Source organism: Etheostoma spectabile, chromosome 18 (genome assembly GCF_008692095.1).
Source record: "Etheostoma spectabile isolate EspeVRDwgs_2016 chromosome 18, UIUC_Espe_1.0, whole genome shotgun sequence".
In the NCBI taxonomy this organism is placed as follows: Eukaryota; Metazoa; Chordata; class Actinopteri; order Perciformes; family Percidae; genus Etheostoma; species Etheostoma spectabile.
This window is the reverse complement of record NC_045750.1, coordinates 13530904-13550234: the sequence shown is the minus strand read 5'-3', so window position 1 is coordinate 13550234 and position 19331 is coordinate 13530904. Positions and strand designations below refer to the sequence as shown.

The window sequence follows — 19331 nt, the reverse complement described above, 5'->3', positions numbered from 1 at the left end:
GTGTGTGTGTGTGTGTGTGTGTGATGGGCATTCACATACATTTAAAAGGTAACAGCTGACTGATGCAACCAATTAGAACTCATATTTGAGGCCATGTTTGTATAATGATACAACTTTTATATTACATACGTGCACATATCTGTGTATATATAGATTGACTGTATAGTTATTTTTAACACTCATCTGTCAATGAAGCACCTTGTGATTTCAATTTCCATACATGCCAATATACAGAACACATGTAAATGCATTTACCATAAACAGAATATTATCAGGCACTATGATAAAATATATTCAGACCTAAAGGATGTTTGTTCACCTTTCTTATCTAACTCTTTGCATATTGTTCGGTGGTTTTTTGGTTCTTATCAGTGATTTTGTTGCTGTGACACTGCATTTTCCCAATGGGATTAATAAAGTATCTATGTACAGTATGTTTGTCCATTTTATGTTGTCTTCCTCCTGTATGGTGTCTTTTAAATCTGTGGTGGCACAGTGTTTGTTGGAAATACAAGAATTAACAACAAAAAAAACTTTGAATTCATACATAAACAATCATACAATGGGGATCATTGTCCATACCGAAAAAACAACTATACAAAATCACATTTTCCTGATGAAGCCCAACCCAAAACTGTGTTTTGTGTACATCTTCCATTTGCATGTTTAAAGTGCAAATGAAGTCAGATGGACTGCTGTAGTGTTGTTTGGAGTTTCTAACTTCATAAAAATACCTTGGAAAACACCATGGGGATAATATATGGGCTAGCTTGTATCCTTAGCCTTTCCTTGTTGATTTGCCTCAACAAGGACACTCTACACTTGTTACTTTACTGAGCCAACACCATAACAAAATTTGCAGATTTTAATATTTAACCAGAGCGAATGAGAAGAGTGAAAACAGTAATGTAATTGAGCGGGAGTATGCAAGTTTTTTTTTGATGTGTTAAAAAAAAATATATATATTTTTGACACTACATGTCTGCTGAAATAGTCTTTCAGGAAAAATACATCCTCAATCAGTTAGCCTGTGAATACAAGACCACAACAAATACATTGTCAACCTGAAAACACTGCACACAGCTTGGTGTGAAAGCTCCCGCCACTTGAAACACAGCACAACTGCTTAATGAACCAGCCATCAAACACCCAGAGCCTGGCTCTCACTGAGCTTCTGAGCAGCTAATAAATAAACTAGGCATTCTAGCCAGAGATACAGTAACAACTCCAATACAAGAGACAACTCTCAGGGGGCGATGCAGTCCTCCTTTTTAATTAAACTACAGTAGACCCCCAAAAAGTGAGACAGAACTGTGTTGATGGACCGCTCCAGAGCTAACTCTTTACGCTTTATTCTGGAGAATTTAGATTATTAATGTGTGTCTATTTTAGTGTGTGTATGTTTAATGTGTGGCTTTCTTTTTTAAAAACTCCGGAAAGTGCCTTTGAGTGTTGTAAAAAGCACTAGAGATAAAATGCAAATAGATAAATAGATGTAATGCATTATTATTATTATTATTATTATCAACAACATCAAAACAAATGTTAAAGCTATTCATTCCAACTCCTGGTTCCTTTTGTTTCTCTGTTTGTAAGAATAGTTTGTCCCCCAAGTTCTGTTTGATTTGTGTGTCTTCTGAGAATGGTCCCTGGCTGGCCTGATAAAGCAGGTCATACTGACTTTATTTTATCAAAGCGCTCTGTGTCCAGCACATTCAGTTTGCTTCGATAAACAAGACTGGTTAGCCTATTTTAAGACATTTATCCAAATGCATTCCAGGATGACTAAATGATCAGCAGTGATGTATTATGGAGATTACTTATTACTAGTAATGACAGAAAAAAGATTAGATATTTTCATTCCTTGAATTCCTGATTGTTTAGAAAGTTGTTGCGAAGACTTACATGTTAAACCTCCATCCACGCCCTCACGGACCAGGAAGAGACTGAAGTAACCAACCAGCTCATCTGGAAGGTCAAGCTTTGTTGCAACAGCCTGCAGAAAGATAAGAGCGATAGAGAGATTAATGAATTCATTCATCAGATTTGTCAAGTTTTTATATATATAAAAATTCTTTGACATTTTTGCTAACTTCTGTTTTTAGTACTATTTCTCCTTTGACCCGTTTTTCAACTCCTGCAGTTGACCCCCACACAGACACAAATGTTTCAAATATATACAGCATGCACATACACACGGAAACATGTGCACATTAAGAAACTATGTTGTAATTCAGATATAGTACTGGGCTCTGAGACCTACTAGGGTGAATTGAGGTTAACATTGGTTAAACTTCACATGAGCACTTAAAGAACACTCTAAAACACTGGATTTACTCAGCATATTTGCTTTGATGAGTTCTTTTAGAATGTGTGCACTTATGTGTGTGTTTATGGTCAATAAATAGCAGCGGTGCAGACGAAGTAAAAAAAAAAAAAAAAGGTTTGCTCACAATTTGACCTATAAAAATGGAAATAGTGCACTATATAGTGTGTTTGCCATTTTGTGGTGGTGTTCGATTTCTCAGCGGTTAATTTTATTCACTATATAGTCTACTATAAAATACCCACAATGCACAGCTAATTTGAGTGTACATAAGAGGTACCCTATATTTTACTCCCGTGTACCACAATGCAACGTGGTTGTGTTTTCCCAGAGGAGGAGGAGGACCAGGCTTTTCTTTATAAACATTGGAAATTTAACATGCATACACATATAAAACCTTTTACTGTCCTCCCGAGTGCTCGGTTTGTGTCAGAGATGTATTAGAGGTCATTTTTTTGTGGTTTGTTCACATGATGCTGGGCTTCCGTCAAAAATGTATTCTAATGAAGCAGATGTTTGGAAAATTTCAGTGTGTCCGAAATCTTGTTTCGTCATTCCTTATATAGTTCACCGTTTCATAAATACTTACTACTATATAAGAAATAGTGAGTGAGGGAATGGTTTTGAACACAGCTATTATCACGTTGTCTGATTTTGTTTTGTTACTCTTATTTTGTAATTTTTTGTGTGTGGCATTTTTAGGCCTTTATTTGACAGGACAGCTGAAGACAAGGGGAAGGTTGGAGTTGAACCTGGGCCCGCTCTAATAACTGAGCTATTCGAGCTGATTGAAGTAGCCCTGACTTCATAAAGTCCTTTGATGGTTGCTTTGATGAAGAGGTTCTATATAAATAAGTGTGACTTAATTTAATATACGATACGGTATGCAGTATCCGTAAAACAGCAGAGCACACAGAAGAGTCTGCAGCAATATTGCCTGCCTGAAGGAATGCCCAAGTGTCTGTCAGCACTGTTATGAACAGCGGAAACCAAATACTTTGAGGTAAACATACACAAACACTGCAAAGGTCGATAACACAGTGTTTAAAGCCTGAGATGATGTTAACCCTATCAAGACTTCTATTAATCTCAATAGTTAAAATCAAGTGGTGCCTCGGTTTCTAGTTGATTCTTTTTCTATTAAACTGAATCACAAATCTCTGCAAATGATATACCAGGTTACTGGCTGAAACGGTGTTTGGATGTACCCATTAACAAAGGCACATTCCATTACTTACATCAAGGACGTCCTCCGTCTGATCCGAAGTCAGAATGTTGACTGTGACTTTCTGACCGTTGGAGAGGCCGATGTCTAGAGCAACTTCTTCTGTGGGAATCTGCTGCGTCTCCTGTGGGAATGGCACAAAACATAACAGGCAGCTTCATGGGTCAGCTACGTGTTTTCATTCCTCTGTCAACAACACAATCACACAGGTGTGGAAGTCTGGCTGCTTTATTAGTGCAGACATTGAGGGTTGATTAAAGGGCAAAACAAAATAATAAGCATTATGTAAAAAAGGGAAGGGAAACTAACTATAGCAGCCATATTAACCAACAACCATTGTTTAATCATCAGCGCTTAATACTGTGTGTGTTTACTCATAGCGTAGTCCCTCCCTCACACAGAAATGAAGGGAACTGTATTCATTAGTTTCTGTTGTGTTTAAATATCAAGTAAGTGAAATAAACTGACAAATCTCATAAATATTTCAAGCTATTAAGAAATCGGAAATATTAAACTGGATAACTCCATCTTCTGTTGTCCCCAGGTCTCTCACCCCCTCTGCTAAATCATCTCTTATCTTCCCTGTTCCCTCTGCAGGGGGTCTTCAAATATACCCCTACCACTGAAGGTGCAGATGAAACGACAACACCGGGAGGTAACTCATCTACTATTCTGCACCTGCTGTCCCTGCACATAAGGCGCTGGAGGGGGAAGGGGGAGAAACAAACACAGACTCGAATGAGAGAGGAAGACGAAGAGGAGAAGCAGAATGGGTGTGACGTTACTGCAGATGGATGAATCTGTCCATGAAGGTTATTGGAATAACAGCCCTCCTGGCAACGCAGGGCACAGCTTGAATGATTACGAATCAACCCAGCTACCTGGTCTGAATACGTCAATGACCAACCGTTCATTTGAAATAGCCTTTTCTGTCAGGCAGCAACAACACATCATGAGTTTGTGTTCATACAGCATCGTTCACATCAGCTAATATATTAGCTTACTTTTTTAGCACTGCAAAAAATGCAAATTTTGTGGCATCACTCATTATGTGACTTACTTTTTCTTTTTCGGATGATATTATGATTCAAACGGATCTAGCTCCCAGACACAATGAAACAATGTTGCAATATGTGGCAAAAATGTTGCTTTCCCCTCAGTTTTTTGTCTGATGTAATAATTTCACACGTTTCAGCCTACAAGCCAAAATTAAGTTGACACATTGAACCAACAACATTACAAGTAGAGATGACACAACCCAAGATAAGGCCACACGCTACCACTGCGACAAACGGAATACAGCTTCCTCACTCTAACACATTACCAAAAGTAATTACAAGCCGGGCAGAAATGACTGCACCAGCCTTTAGGATGAAGGAGCACGCCCTGACCCCTCACAGGCCTGTTAACCATGTTGAAGTAACAGAACAAACAGCCTCATGCAGGTACAGCAGATAAAATAAAACCCTACCAACCTGCTGTGCTTTCCTTAGAAAGCAGTTGAACATCTCACTGGCTCCAAGCAAGGGATCCTGACGCACTTTAAAAAAAAATGAAAAGGAGATAAATGAGCAACATGAGTACAATGCTAGTCACATCTCACTGTTCAGTGAAATGGAAGGAGCAGAGATAGGTAATGTTTTGAATTGACAACTCAGCAATTGGTTAATGGTCTATTAGTGGATGTTAACATAAACCTTCTCAGGAGAAGACATTTCCAAATGGTTCTTAATATTCATCTTATTAAATAATTTAACTTTCTTCCTGGAATGGGTTTGACCTTTCAAGACACTTATCAAGGCAATTTTTCTTAACATGCAAAACAAATTTTATCTAGCGTTTGTTCAATTAACTAAGTATTACAAGCCAGTTTCATCATAATGCAGTCTCCAGATTTGGTGAATAAAAGACAAGATGGACAACTCTCTGGTACTCTGGTGTATTTAGAGAATTATCTGCATGATAACCCTGTATGACTAAGTGCGCGCGCGCGCGCGCGCGCGCACACACACACACACACACACACACACACACACACACACACACACACACACACACACACACACACACACACACACACACACACACACACACACACACACACACACACACACACACACACACACACACACACACACACACACACACGTGAGTGCATGTGTCAGTCTGCAACACAATTGTCCTATTACAAATTAGTCTAACCCTTTGACAAAAGTTCTGAGCAATCTGCGTCAGAGCAGATTGTGTTTGTGGAGGTTTATTTTCCATAACTATGTAAAAAGCCATGATGTAACCAAGTGCACTTGTAGCCAAGAACACCCTGTGTGCGTATGCTCCCAGACTATGAGCAAATACATACTTGAACAACGCTTCCTTGTTCTGCTGCAACTGCCAGTGCTTGAGAGGATTAAAACAAACCCTCTGCATTGCTGCCAGTTCCACTTTCTTGTGTGTGTGTGTGTGTGTGTGTGTGTGTGTGTGTGTGTGTGTACACTGAAAGTTCACCCTCAACCTGTTTACAAAATTTGGGCATTATGCTGAAAACATCCTGAGAAAAACACCAATTGGGTTCTTAAATGTGTTCCACAAAGGCTTGTTTAAGAAAGCTAGTCTCTTTCCTGGTGCAAACACCACAAAAATATGAATTATTTTTCATAGCATTCAGTTTTTAATTCAGAGTAAAGCTAAGAATCCCTAGAGGTGGCACATCATCACTAGAGACTCCAAACCCATTAAACTTTTAAACACCCTACAAGGTTAGAAATCCTGAGTAGGGATATTTTTTCATCAGCATAACTCAGTCTAGTCTCAGTCTCTTCAGTTTGACAGTGGAACACGTTTATGCTTTTATGTGGCATGCAGAGACCAGTGTATGGCTGGACTCCCCGCAGAAACAGAGCCAAGTCATTCTTATGATTGTTGTGGAGAAGCAAACATTTCAAGGAAATTGTGTTTGTGCTGCAAAGCTACACTCCTACAAAAAGTTTTTCTTTCACAACATAAAAAACTGTGTTTGCAATGTGTACCGCTATTTTGAGAAGAATAGTTAAAACCGACAAAACAACCACATTGTAGCTGTAATTTAAATTCAGCCAGCAATGAAGTGAAATGCAATACAAGCCATCTGTAAAAAGTCCTTTCAGCATGAATAACTTACCAGCCTGCATGTATTTCTCCAGGTGTTCTCGTCTCTGTTCGACCTCAGCAGGAGTCAGAGTAAAGATCTTCTTTGGAGGAAATGTAGGCACCACATTGCTGCCATATTCCTTCTTTATCTGTTGGTACAAAACACAAGTCGTAAAGTTGAGGTTGCTTTTAAGCCCTGTTTCAACTAGCCGTTGGAGTTCCCGTGCATAACAGACACACAGAGGCACATCTGGACGCCTGGATGTCTAGTTATTCCACGTTTTCCAGATTCTTGACTCATTTCTTCCTATTTCTTGTACCATTTGAGGGCTGATAGCTTTGAACCGTGGAAGTCTTAGACTAAGGTCTCACAAATCTAAAAGTCACACATCAAATGTGGTTTAATTTTAACATGAATGTTGCCGCAGACAAAAGCTATAGAACACACTCATCATTAGGAATCCACTGGCACATTTCTTTTCTTGTTATAAAACACTAAAGTCCTGCCCGGTGGCTCGGTGGTTAGCGTTACTGCCTCACAGCAAGTTGCCACGGCAGAGTTGGATCCCAGGTCCGGGCAGGGCCGGTCTGTGTGTTTGCGTGTTCTCCCCGTGTCTGTGTGGATTTCCTCCGGGTTCTCCGGTTTCATCCCACCATAAAGTCATGCATGCTAGTAGGGCTGCACGATTATGGCCAAAATGATAATCGCGATTATTTTGATCAAAATTTTGATCGCGATTATTCTCACGATTATTTGTTGATTTTAACCAAAACAAATTTTATTGTCACATAGGCTATTTATAACTGCGAGAGGGAGTGTGATGGACGCTACCCACAGAGAGACGGCTGACTCATTATGAACGGGTCCAGCACGGGTCGAACGGCGGATACACACGTCGTGTGTATTAAACGTCTGTATCTTCACTGTGCTGCATTTTTATGAACTATGATATTCTGGCCATGGTCCAGGCTACGGTCCAGCAGCTCCGTCTCACGCTGTTACTCTACCAACTGAAGTTAGTTGCATTCAAAAACTTCTTCTGTGTTCTTCGCCGTAGCGGCCGCGATAACAGTTACCCGCGGAAACACTGGTACAAATACAGGTTTGCCCCCTCATACTTAACAATATACAGCTGTGTTAATGAAAAATTAAAACTGTAGACATATATCAGAAGTGTGGACCGGCGGCCGCTGTGTGGCGGGGCGCGGAGAGTAAGAGGAGAGAGAGTAGGACGAGAGAGCGTAGAAAGATCCAACACAGGCACGGCTTTACAGACGAAATGGGTCATGTAACGCAAAATTAAACCGTATCCATATAAACAGCATTGCAGCGGATGCGAGGACATTAGCACCGGTGCGTCCTAGAAGAGCTAACTGCTAACAGACGCTACTAGCTAACAGCTAACAGACGCTGACTAGCACTGGTCACTGCTGTTGTCTGAAAAACAACAAATGGGACAAAGTGTTGCGTTTAATGGTAAACTGGTAAACCTTGAGACTGACGTATTACCGACTGCTATCTGTTGAGTTTTCCTCACGCTACTCTGTCCTCTGTGACTGTCTACACTGTCTACGGGGTGCAGTGAACTACTCTGACTGGTTCATGAGCAGACGGCTTTATGGAGCGGGAGATGGGCTTTGCAAAAAACCCGGAGCGTTCTATGAAATGACGCTTTATAAAAAATAATCGCTCGATCACGCAAATTTGATCGTGGGAAGTCCAAATCGTGATCGCGATTAAAATTCGATTAATTGTGCAGCCCTACATGCTAGGTAACTAGGACTACAGTTGAAAATTAGCCGACTGGCTAACACTGGCGCGTTTACAGAAATGTTGATTAATGTGTATCGTCCTGATCAAATAAAAATAAATCTTGAAGTTGCAGATGGTGTCTCTATCGTATGGCATGTTGACAGTTGGCCACAATGGATGCTAGAGGAAGAGAAGTGATTTTCACCTTAACATAATGCACCTCTGTATTTTCATTTTTTTTTTTTTTTTACAGCCAGCACTGGTTAGAGAGTTCCCAAAATCGGAAATAAATCTGCGCTCACGCATCTTCTTTTTAAGCAAAAGTCTCCCCATCTTCCCTGTTGGTTTTAAACAAGCTCTGGCTTCAGCGGAAGTGTGACCTTCCCATAAATCTTTGTGGAAGAGAAAACAAGAGAAACAATTACCATTCAATTTTTTTTCAGCATCACTGGGTAGAGTGTGTGCCCCACAATCACCAGTGTTTTGGGGTCATGCGTACGCCACAGAAAGCCCTGTGGAGTTGTTAAAGATCTAAGTGTGCCTTCCCCACACCCTGTTGCCAGGCAACAGCAATTGCAAGACTAGATAACACAGACTTTAGGACGAATATAGTAAAGTTTGGCCCGTACTTGCCTATTTATTAATGTATGAAAACAGGAGTTTGGGTGCTTCATTAGGGCTGTGCCACAGCATACATTTTATAGCACAAAGAGCTCACAGGCAGTCAGCTAAAAATCCCCCCAAAAAAGTGTGTTAAGCACTTTCCCAAGTAAGTCAATTTCAAACCACAGCACTACACAAAAACAAGTAGACGCTGAATACACTAATTGCTTAATCACAGCTCTAATAAAAAATAGTTGCTGTGTAAAGCTTCACTGAGGCAGAGACTAAAACTGCTTGAGTCCAGGGAACTCAACACTTTCCAACAACCTTTCCTTTTCAGATTAAGAAGCTTTTTTCAAGCAGGTGAAGGGAAAGAAAGGCCAAGAACATTCCTTCCATGCCACCCACCCCTCCCAACCTCCTCCACAATACTGCCTATTTACATGCAATAGTTTGGAATCTGGAGGAATAACAGCACAAGACTTCAAGCCTCTGTGGTCGTGATTCAAAGGGATGAGAGGCTGGCGTATCGACTGTACGGTACAAAGACGAGCGAAAGGTCACCCTGGGTGGGTGCGCTGGCATTTAAACAGCGTTCAGCGCACCACACAAGCAGACCAGTCACTACTGGTCCAAAGCACACTTACAGCAAACGGTATATTGTAATGGCTGAAGCCTTACCTGTTCATGGAGGCCAAGAAGTTGACTGTAGCGTACACGACAGTGCAGCACGCCATTTACGTGGATGTTGTAGGCCTGTGGGAAAGAGTGTAGCCAAATTAAAATGTGAAGAGATAGACTGGCCTGACATAGTACATCAAAACATATATTCAAAAGCTTGTATCGAACGGACTGAAAGCTTGTAGGTGGACATGAAAATGTATATATACACACGTTTTCAAGACCAAAGCTGACTTTGATTTTGAAGATTCATTTCCTAAGGTGCCAGGTTATATACTTAGTGCAGAAATAAACTGGTAGCTGATAAAGGACAAAAAGTGAAACAGTTGCATCATGTATTGTAGACATACAGTACTGTAATTTGCATTACAGATTTCCTTGACAACATCTTACAACAACCTTCATCCTCAGCCATCTCATCTTATCTTACCAAGTGTTTCCTCTCTCTTCATTTTCATTAGGAGGACCAGATAGGCTAAATGAAGTGTGAACTGGATTCAATCAAACCCTACTGACTTGCAAATTTCAATTTCCAATCAAAACAGCTTTCCCTGCATAATGCAGACGCCAAAAAACAACAACACTGAAAGCAAAGATCACATGAGCGGATTCTTTAATTCTTTCCTAGAGACACTCCTTGTTTGTTTTGACAGGCAGATATCACTGGTTACTCCTCTGCAAAACCACCATTTGGATTGAGCAGTCCAAATATCTGCTTGCCATCATGTTTAAAGCCAACGGCGGAAAGTAAATATATTTTTAAAGTCAAATGCCTCATTACGCTTTGGGAATTATACTACCTCACAAGAGTATGTGCAAAAGTCAAGAAAACAACACAAAAAAAGTGATACTTTATGCCCTCAGGATAAGATAAATATCTTTTAAGCTTGCACAAATACAGGCCTACTTACAGAACCGCACTCTGAACTATAAAAGGAATTTTGTGTTTTTCACCACAAGTCGGTTTAAATGTATTCTACATTTTGTTGAGAAAATGGCTAAGAAGAAAAACATGACGGAAGCTTTTCTACCACTGAATCTATTGACGATAACTCAAGGTCAACGACTGCCAAGAATTCCTTTGGCAAATATTTCTGATTAAAAACAATCAGCAGCTGCTATCACAGCCAAAAAAAAATCGTTCATCTTGCTTTCCTTTTGCTTGTCACAAGTACCTAAATTACAGATGTTTTTACAAAATTAATTAATTATTTATAAAATAAAATCTAAAACGGTCTGGACTAATTTTATAAAATAACTGTTATTTGGTAAAGACAATAATACTAGCTTCTTTATTAAATGAAAAAAATTGCTTTGGCTTCCACCAGCCTATGTTCAGCTCTGGCAGGAGATGACAGGAAGTAGTCTCTGTATGCTTGGGTGTCAAGGCACAAAATGTCAGTGCTTTAATCTTCCCCTTGTGTATAATGAATATTTATAGTCAATGTGGTGGGTCATCTGTCAAAACAAAAGAAAATGTTTAAAAGACTCCTGACCACACTGTTGCAGGATTGCACGTGCCTATGCTGACCGACACGGTCCAATCAACAGGAATACAAAGTGAGTACAAACCAGAACTTCTAGAGGGAAAGAGGAAGGCTAAAGAATTTGGAGAAAGGACAATGAATTAACTAAAAGATGTGTATGTAAGCAGTATCCAGCCAGGAAGGAAGAATGACTATGCAGAATGTCTTGGCACTATCTGATAACACCAAAAAATAACCTTTAATTTTTTGTGAATTGCAAGCAGTTGAATTTAGGGACAGGGGCAACAATATTTCACTAGGACATATTGCTCTTTCCTGCAAGCTAGCTCCAAACCAAACATTTAAATAGTGGACATTTTGATCCCAGAGCTAAATCAGGCCAAAAACATTTTTACCGGAGGGAGAAAGAAAACATTGTCTTTTTTACTTACATTTAGAGTTTGGAGTTAGTGTGCAGGCGTTACTCTTATAAAAGCCCTGCACCTACACGTGATTTGTGTATTTACTTCCTTTCACATAATATAATGTGTTACATACATACATCACATTAAATGTGTAGGATGGAAGGCAATTTCCTTGTGATGAATTCTTAGCTTATTTTAACACATAACACATTTTAAGAATCTTTTCTGCACCTCTAAGTTTATACATATTACTCACTGGCAGACACAGCCTGATACAGGCATGCTGTTGAGTACGACTTCCATGGTTTGCAAAACTATAAACAGAAACAGATGAACTTGTTCACCTACCAGGCTAAGTCATGACCTGTTCCTCATCCACAGTAAATGAGCCACTATCACTTACAGTAGCACCCAAGTCTTTCTCTTTTACACTCAAAAACACACTGTAAATAATAACATGCAAAACAGAAAGGAACTACTAGACAAGAGGAAGTGTGAGCACTAAAAAATACAGATATGTCAAGGCTTGCACCATTTTTTTTTTTAAACTGCAGCCCTTGTTATTTTTAAAAGGCTGTGTGCAAACTCGGCGAATTTGATAGCTTACTGGTTCCAAGGTACACAGCCCATCTCTCAGCATTATAATCAAGCAAAGTCCCTTCCTGTTGCTGGTTACAGGAAGGTCAGGTCACACTGACAGTCACAAGACTGCAAGCTGAGAGGAGAAAAACCGTCACTTTAAAGTTCCCACTGCGGCACAGGCCACAAATGTGCTCAGATGGGTAGAAACGAGCCAGATATAGCACCTGAAATGCTCAATTTAGAAAATTGACTTTCAACAGTGAGACTGTGTGTCTACGGAACAATGTGGATTGGAAATATTCTATATAGTTGATAGTTCTAAATCTTAGTACTGCACATAATTCCATGCTCACTAATTCTTCAGAAAAAGTATATATCTAGGTTTGTATTCAAAGCTAATTTTGTACTGCTTGAGTTAGCTGGGACACTAAACGCATGGAGTCAAGATGGAAAATAGTAATTTCCAGGTATGTGACATTGAGAACAGCCAGTGTGATGTCACATGGAAATCAGATGTTCCAGATGTTATTTCAAAGCATCTGGTGAATATCAGAGTAGGTGCATTCTTCTATAACACATCTGATACAATAACCTGTTTTAATGAAAACTATAAACCTAATATTCTAAAAGGATCCAAGATAATGTGTTGTTGTAGTGTTTGTTGAAATCATATCCATAAGTGACAAGAAACACACTTGGACCCAAGCTGTTCCCTAGCAACGTTAGGACTTGTGTCCTTGAGGGAATAGGTCTGGTTTTATAGACATGTTAATAGACACACATTCACACCAATGATGTGGTCTAAAGCATTAGGCATTCAAGAAAATATATATATATATATATATATAGTAATTATTTAAACAATACAGCATCTGCCTCTACACATTAGTGTAACCTATACTGACTGTGTCTGTGCGGTGTGTGGTTTATAAGAAAGAAATGTTTTAAGTACCCACAAAAGCTTAAAATGTGTTCTGTCTATGATGCTTTACACCCGAACTCGACCAACCTGCATGAATTGTCCTCTCTGAACACAACATGTCTGCTAATGTGTCAAAGCCCCGCTAGGCGTAGCATCTGTCAGACACAATGGCAATTGAAAGCGCTTTTGATCAGGTATACAACATTTAGGAAAATGTGACAAGTGAATAGAATCAAAAGAAAATGAACACACAGTAGGGCGATGGGAACCTGCTGTACAACAAGGCAAGCAAGATGGTGGAGCCACAAATGATTGCGGCTCTTGTCAAGGATTTAGTCAAGGCAGCGATTACTGCTAGTTGGGGGACTTGATAAAGTTAAAGCAATGATACCAAGGAGTGTGATATCACTGTGGCAAATGTCAAATCTCACAACGAAATGCCGACTCAAACCTGTAAAACAAAAGGGACTCAGTTTTGTCTGGGGACAGGAATCACAGATCGGGCCCCCACACTCTAGTGTCTTCAAGTGGCTTTGACACTGAATGACAACGTGTCAATTGGTGCCAAATCTAGACACCATGACATTGCATCATTTGGAGCCAAACATGATGATGGGCAGGCTTTACTTTCCTAATGATGCTTTTAATGGCCTCACAGAATCACATTCAGTCTAGGCAGGATGTGTTGGAGGTCAAAAAGACTTGTACTCAACTTCCTCACGTTTTAATTAGAGATGGTCCAATTCCATTTTTTGCTTCCCGATACCGATTCTGATACCTGTACTTTCCTATCAGCCGATACAGCTCACTAATCCGATATCAGTGTGCCATATGATTTATTATGTTTAAACAACAGTATACTACTATCCCTGTATGTATTTGATATGATTTCTATCTTTGTTGTCTGGCTCAGTCTTAGAGTCTTAAACTCTCAAACAATGAATGCCACAGAACTCTCTTTTATTATCCAGTTTGACAGTGAAGAACATAAAAAAACTACTTTAACGTGGATCTACTTTAAGGCTTTATTATGTGGTAGGATCGGTGCATGAACTCCACTACTTCCAGATATCAAAGATGTAGGTATCGGTTTGATACTGGTATCGGAATATCCAGTTTTATTTAATTAAATCATGTGTATTCGCCTAGATTGTATCCTTGTGAAAATCAGTAATTGCATAGATGATACAAATTAGCATGTTGTAATCTAACTAAGAGTATAGCTGATTTTGTTTGGCCTATGGTGATGGTCCAGTGTTCATGCTTTCAGAACAGTCAACATAGGAACTCGTGCTGCACTGATATAGCCCGACCTGTGGCAAGCTGCAGGATAAGGGAAAGCGGGTAAAACAAAAACACAAATGCTCATGCTCACCACATAGGTGGATCCATTTTCTCCCGAACGAACCTCCGTTTCGGGTATGGAAAAATGCATTTTATCTCAAAACACAGCCTGCTGCCTGACGACAAGTCCTCCGACGCCACAACAGCTTACGATGGAGAAGAGACCACAGTTTCACCACAAAGTCCACTGCAGACACTGTCGGCGGTGACTACAGAGGAGGAGGCTCTCCCACGGCGTATCCACTGGGTTGTAGGTCCGGGGAATAGCGTTGCCAGGCTGGAGGAGACTGTTGACGACTTTAATATCTGGCCAACAACTCATTTACCAACTAGCATTCGCATAAAACTTCTCCCACGTCAGTGTCAAACTTTTCTCACAGCCGTTCCCGCAGCAGCCATGTTGCAAGTGTTAAGTAATTACACCTTCCCTATTGGCGTTAAAATGTCCTTTTCATCCACTTCTAAATAATTTGTGACAGCTTAAAATCACCTACTGTAATATTTAAGTTTCAACGTGTCCAGGTAACTGTATATTATTAGCGTAACCAGATGTAGTTTCGGGATAAAAGGTGCAGTTGCTTCCTGCAATCCCCACAGCGTCGCAGAGCCGTTGTCAAACCTTTCGAAATATGAGGGGAGACAGTTGCACTTTTTGTGGTTTTGCTTGTTTTTCCTGTCTCCTACTTTGCTGAAAAGAAATCTACACGGCGACGGAGGAAACTCATGGATTAAATGTGATAGAAATCGCAGAGAAAGCAGATGTACCAGCGTAGTCAAGTCATTCTGTGTTCAGTGTACCTAGTGGCCCATCAAGAGGCAATGCAACAATCCTTCTGGGCCAATCCATCTCATTTTCAGCCGGGGGTGGTCCACTCTACGCGTGTAAGAAATAAGAGAACACCGGCATGATTTCAATCGCACGTGTTACACTAAAATTCGTAATGTCATAATATAATGTTATACATATGCCACAATAACGTTGTTCTCAATATTTTGATTCTTATAAAATTCTCTAACTTGAAGTCCCCACTTTATTTGGTGCAACACAAAGTGACAGTGAAACATAGACAGTTAAAGAAAAAGCGCAGTCAAAATTCATTACAGTCAGGAAAGAAAATGCGTCTAGATTTTGTCAATGATTTTAGAAATTCAATGAAAAAGAACTGTTAATGTTACAAGCTACTTTTTATGGTGGGCCTTGTTGCACAAAAAAAATTTTTAAATAAGAAAAAATGCTCGAATGCCTTGAAGGTTATAGAGAATATACTTGCATTAAAACATTAAATTAAACCCATTTATGCATTTGCATTAGCTGCTAAATTAATTAGTTGAGCATATCATCAAATTTTCGGCACAAATAAACAAGCTAAATGCTTACTATATTCATTCACGTGTGTTTATTCTATTTACTACACTGGCAGATCACGTTAAACTCCAGATTGAGTTTATGCGCAACTGCAGCGCAAAATTAAATTAGACTTGTGGATAACGTGTTGGACCCACAGACTGTATGGACCACCTTCCTGTCACATGTCCGCTACAGTAGGATCATATGACTTCAGTCGATGAAAATGAAAGCTGGGTGCAGCCAGCTGAAATCCGTAGTGCTTATATTGATCTTTAATTTACGTTTTTGCGTAAGTTATCAACTGACTGAGCTGCAGGTAAGACTTGGATTTGGCAATATAACAGCTGCAGTCTTTATTAGAAGAAGTCATTTACACATCATATCCAGATATCATTAAAAACAGCGTGTTTCTAGTAACGTTAGGTGCCAACGAGGATGAACAGGAATATTGTTGTTCACAACCTACTTTGTTCTTGCGTAATGATTTGTAATCACAGGTATGTGAGCTGTGCAACGGTCCGGTCCTAAACGGCACCGCAGTGGGCCAGTTCTGCGCCACGTCCGCTGGTCGGATAGACGGGCGCTGCTGCTTGAAAAATGACAACACTAGTAACCCTGAACACATCATCGGGTAGGATTTTACTGTCGCCTTCAGGGTCTATCGGAAATAGAAAATTATATTTAATTACACCAAGATACAGATTGCCTCTGCTATGGTTAAAGTTAACAAATAATGTACAACACCAGTATAAATAAATAAGTAAATAAGTTACTAGGCAAAAGTAAGTATATGATTGTTGTTTTTTTAAACATGAAAAGATATAAGTAAAAGAGACAAATTATTTCTGTATATATTTTTGTATATTTATTTTTTACTTGGCAATATGATATTCAGGATGTATAACTTTTTGGCAAAGTAATCCATATCACTGTACAGACATAAAAGTGTAACCATTTGGCCAGCAAAGGGCAGGTCATTCAAAATGTTTTAGTATTCTGATTTTGCTAAAACTACTTTATTACTGTTACCATATCAGAGTATACCTGTGGTCCGGTCCTTTTCATTAAAGCTTAGGAGAAGCATTGAAAATGAGACATATTGTTGGTTTGAGCCAACCTTTTTTTCTGCCAAGTTATAAATTTGTATATAAACAGACGTCCGCAGACTGTCTAGGCTGCCAGGGCTAAGGACGTAGCCTCAGTCCCAGTTTAATACCAATGACAGCGTGTACGCATCTGCAACTTTTAAAAGTAAGATCTGCATGTTTTTTTTTTTGTTTGTGTCAGGTTGGATCTGTCCAATTGTTCACTAACTCATGTGGAGGATCTTCAAGGAGCATCATCAGCTTTAATGATGTATGTACAGTAACTACAGAGTCATACCTTTTCACACAACATAAAGCATAGTTTACACACAACATCATTTCCTTGTGACTATAGGAGGTTATTTTTAAGGCAAAGAAGAAGTCACATAACTACTGTTCATATTGGCATGTTCCACATAATAACTTTTTGTAGACTTCTGCACTCCTGCACTCAAGGAAACGTGCATGGCCTATTCCTCAGAATGTTGTTAGTGTTGATAAGATCAGGAGTTTGGAAAGTTTCTATTCCTAGCAGCAAATAAAAACATGAATCCCTCCTACTTGCAAGGACCAAAACTATTCAACTGCTCTTAATAGAAAGAAAGAAATGGAGCTAAAGCAAATCAACCCAACACAAGTACATAATTAAAGCACTTCCAGCATAAGGAATATGTGTGCATGGCTTATTTATTATGTATATCTATTTGGAATCATTTGTCTTTGCCCTTAGAAGTTTTTTACTTTATGAACTTTTGCTTTGCAGAGACCTCTCACTAAATCCAATCGTCAACATCAGCGACACAGCATTTCAAGGATTTATTGAGTTAAATTACATGTAAGTGTTCCGTTACAAAAACTGAACTATGACAGCTGCTCATGAGTACAAAGTTAAATTTTTTCTTTTCACAACTATTTTTCGCTGTCTATAGCATTTTGCCACAAGACATAGCTTGTCCTGGCGGCAACACTTCTTGGGGAAAGGTGGAGGTCAAAGAGGGACATCGTCTTTGTGAAGGCCAGAAAGATATGTGCAACCAAACCGGACAGCTGTGTAAGTTCCCATCCATTGTGACACATAAGATCTAAAACTGCAGTAGCCTTCTGATAATACATTGACAACTGTTCAACTCCTAATTTTAAACAATCCTCAGCCGTTAACTGCCCGGAGAACTCCCTCTGCGCCCCCTACGGCCCCGGCTTCTCCGAGTGCAGCTGTACTGACAACTTCCATGGATACAAGTGTCTTCGAGAGGTCAGTTCTGCAAGCAGCTTTATTTGAATTATTCACATTATCTTCTTCATTACTAAGTTTAACATTGGATGCATGTGAATATTTTTGATTGTTTAAAAGTTGTTTATTTATTATTTTAATTAATCAAATTATTGAATAGGGGGAGTTCCCGGCTCTGCAGGTGTTTGGGCCTCTTGGAGCATCTACAGTGGTGATCTCTTTCCTGCTGTGGGTCACCCAGAGACGTAAAGCCAAATCATTGTAAGCCGAGCTGCAGTCGACTTCTTAATCTCCAACGATCTACTGAGCTGAAACTGAAAGGGAAAATGCTGACACAAAGCCTGAGGTTATCCCCAGGCTTCTTTTAAACATTGTTTTATTCTTCTTTTGTGTGACAGATATACTGTATTTTATCAAGGTAAAAAGTGACATTGACTTTTTTTTTTTTATACTGCATCATGAGTGCAATTTTAGAGTGAAAATAATTTTAACAAGTTTTTTGTTTTTGGCAATAATACCAGTTTAATTATTTTTGACAGTAGTGTAATTGACCGACACTGGATAATAACGAAGAGGTTGTGTTGAAGAAAGTTCTGAGGGCTTGCTCGCTGTTAACTGTGCCAAACATGCACTAAATGTGTAAGGGTTTACACGATGGAACTACTGTATATGTCCTGAAGCACATTTGAAAAAAATTGTGGAATTTGTAGAACAAATTGTTTACTGCATGTTGAACATGTACTTTACTCAGAGCAAAAACCAAGTCAGGTTCACTCTACGAGTCATGACGTGAACCATGTCTGTATTGAGTTAGATTTAAAAAGTGGAACGCTGAGTCTGACTACTACAGTACGTTATTTAGCGGTCACCTGCTTTTATGCTGTTACCACATCTCGTATGTTTCAACTCTAAGAAGAAATTAGGCTCAAAATGTTGTCTGTCCACTGTTGAGTTACACTGAACTCATCTGCTAAAATGTGTTCATCAGTCACGTGGCCACATTGTGGAAAATATCTCGACGTTGATGGGTGAGTAGTTTTCATGCTTATCAATGAGATTCAGGGTTCTAATAAAATGTTAGCAACGATACATAAATTGCTTTGCTTGAGTTACCACCATGAAAGTATGCTCAAACAATGTTACCTAACTGGAAAAGACAAAGTCTTATGCAGTTCTAGGGCTGCTCAGTGTGAGCTGTGAATAAAATGTTGATT

General features: G+C 39.4%; 2 protein-coding genes across 3 annotated transcripts in view; one reads left to right on the top strand and one right to left on the bottom strand.

Annotated features, from left to right (window-relative positions):
* snx17 (sorting nexin 17) overlaps positions 1–15279 on the bottom strand; it is a 32375-nt gene extending 17096 nt beyond the window's left edge. The window contains exons 1-6 of one of the 2 annotated variants that reach the window (XM_032543748.1): positions 14485–15279; positions 9715–9789; positions 6709–6826; positions 5027–5091; positions 3565–3675; positions 1906–1996 (exon numbers count right to left, since the gene is read on the bottom strand). In XM_032543748.1, the coding sequence (XP_032399639.1) occupies positions 1906–1996; positions 3565–3675; positions 5027–5091; positions 6709–6826; positions 9715–9789; positions 14485–14544 (520 nt within the window). In that variant the 5' untranslated portion in view covers positions 14545–15279. The remainder of the gene's footprint in view (positions 1–1905; positions 1997–3564; positions 3676–5026; positions 5092–6708; positions 6827–9714; positions 9790–14484) is intronic. The other variant, XM_032543749.1, reaches the window with a different exon arrangement.
* Positions 15280–15933: 654 nt separating this feature from the next.
* On the top strand, positions 15934–19196 carry atraid (all-trans retinoic acid-induced differentiation factor). Its single transcript, XM_032543751.1, has 7 exons — positions 15934–16117; positions 16299–16432; positions 17089–17157; positions 17650–17721; positions 17816–17937; positions 18038–18138; positions 18278–19196. The coding sequence occupies exons 1-7, from the start codon at positions 16019–16021 to the stop codon at positions 18380–18382; spliced, it is 702 nt and encodes a 233-aa protein (XP_032399642.1). The 5' UTR covers positions 15934–16018; the 3' UTR covers positions 18383–19196.
* Positions 19197–19331: the final 135 nt, after the last annotated feature.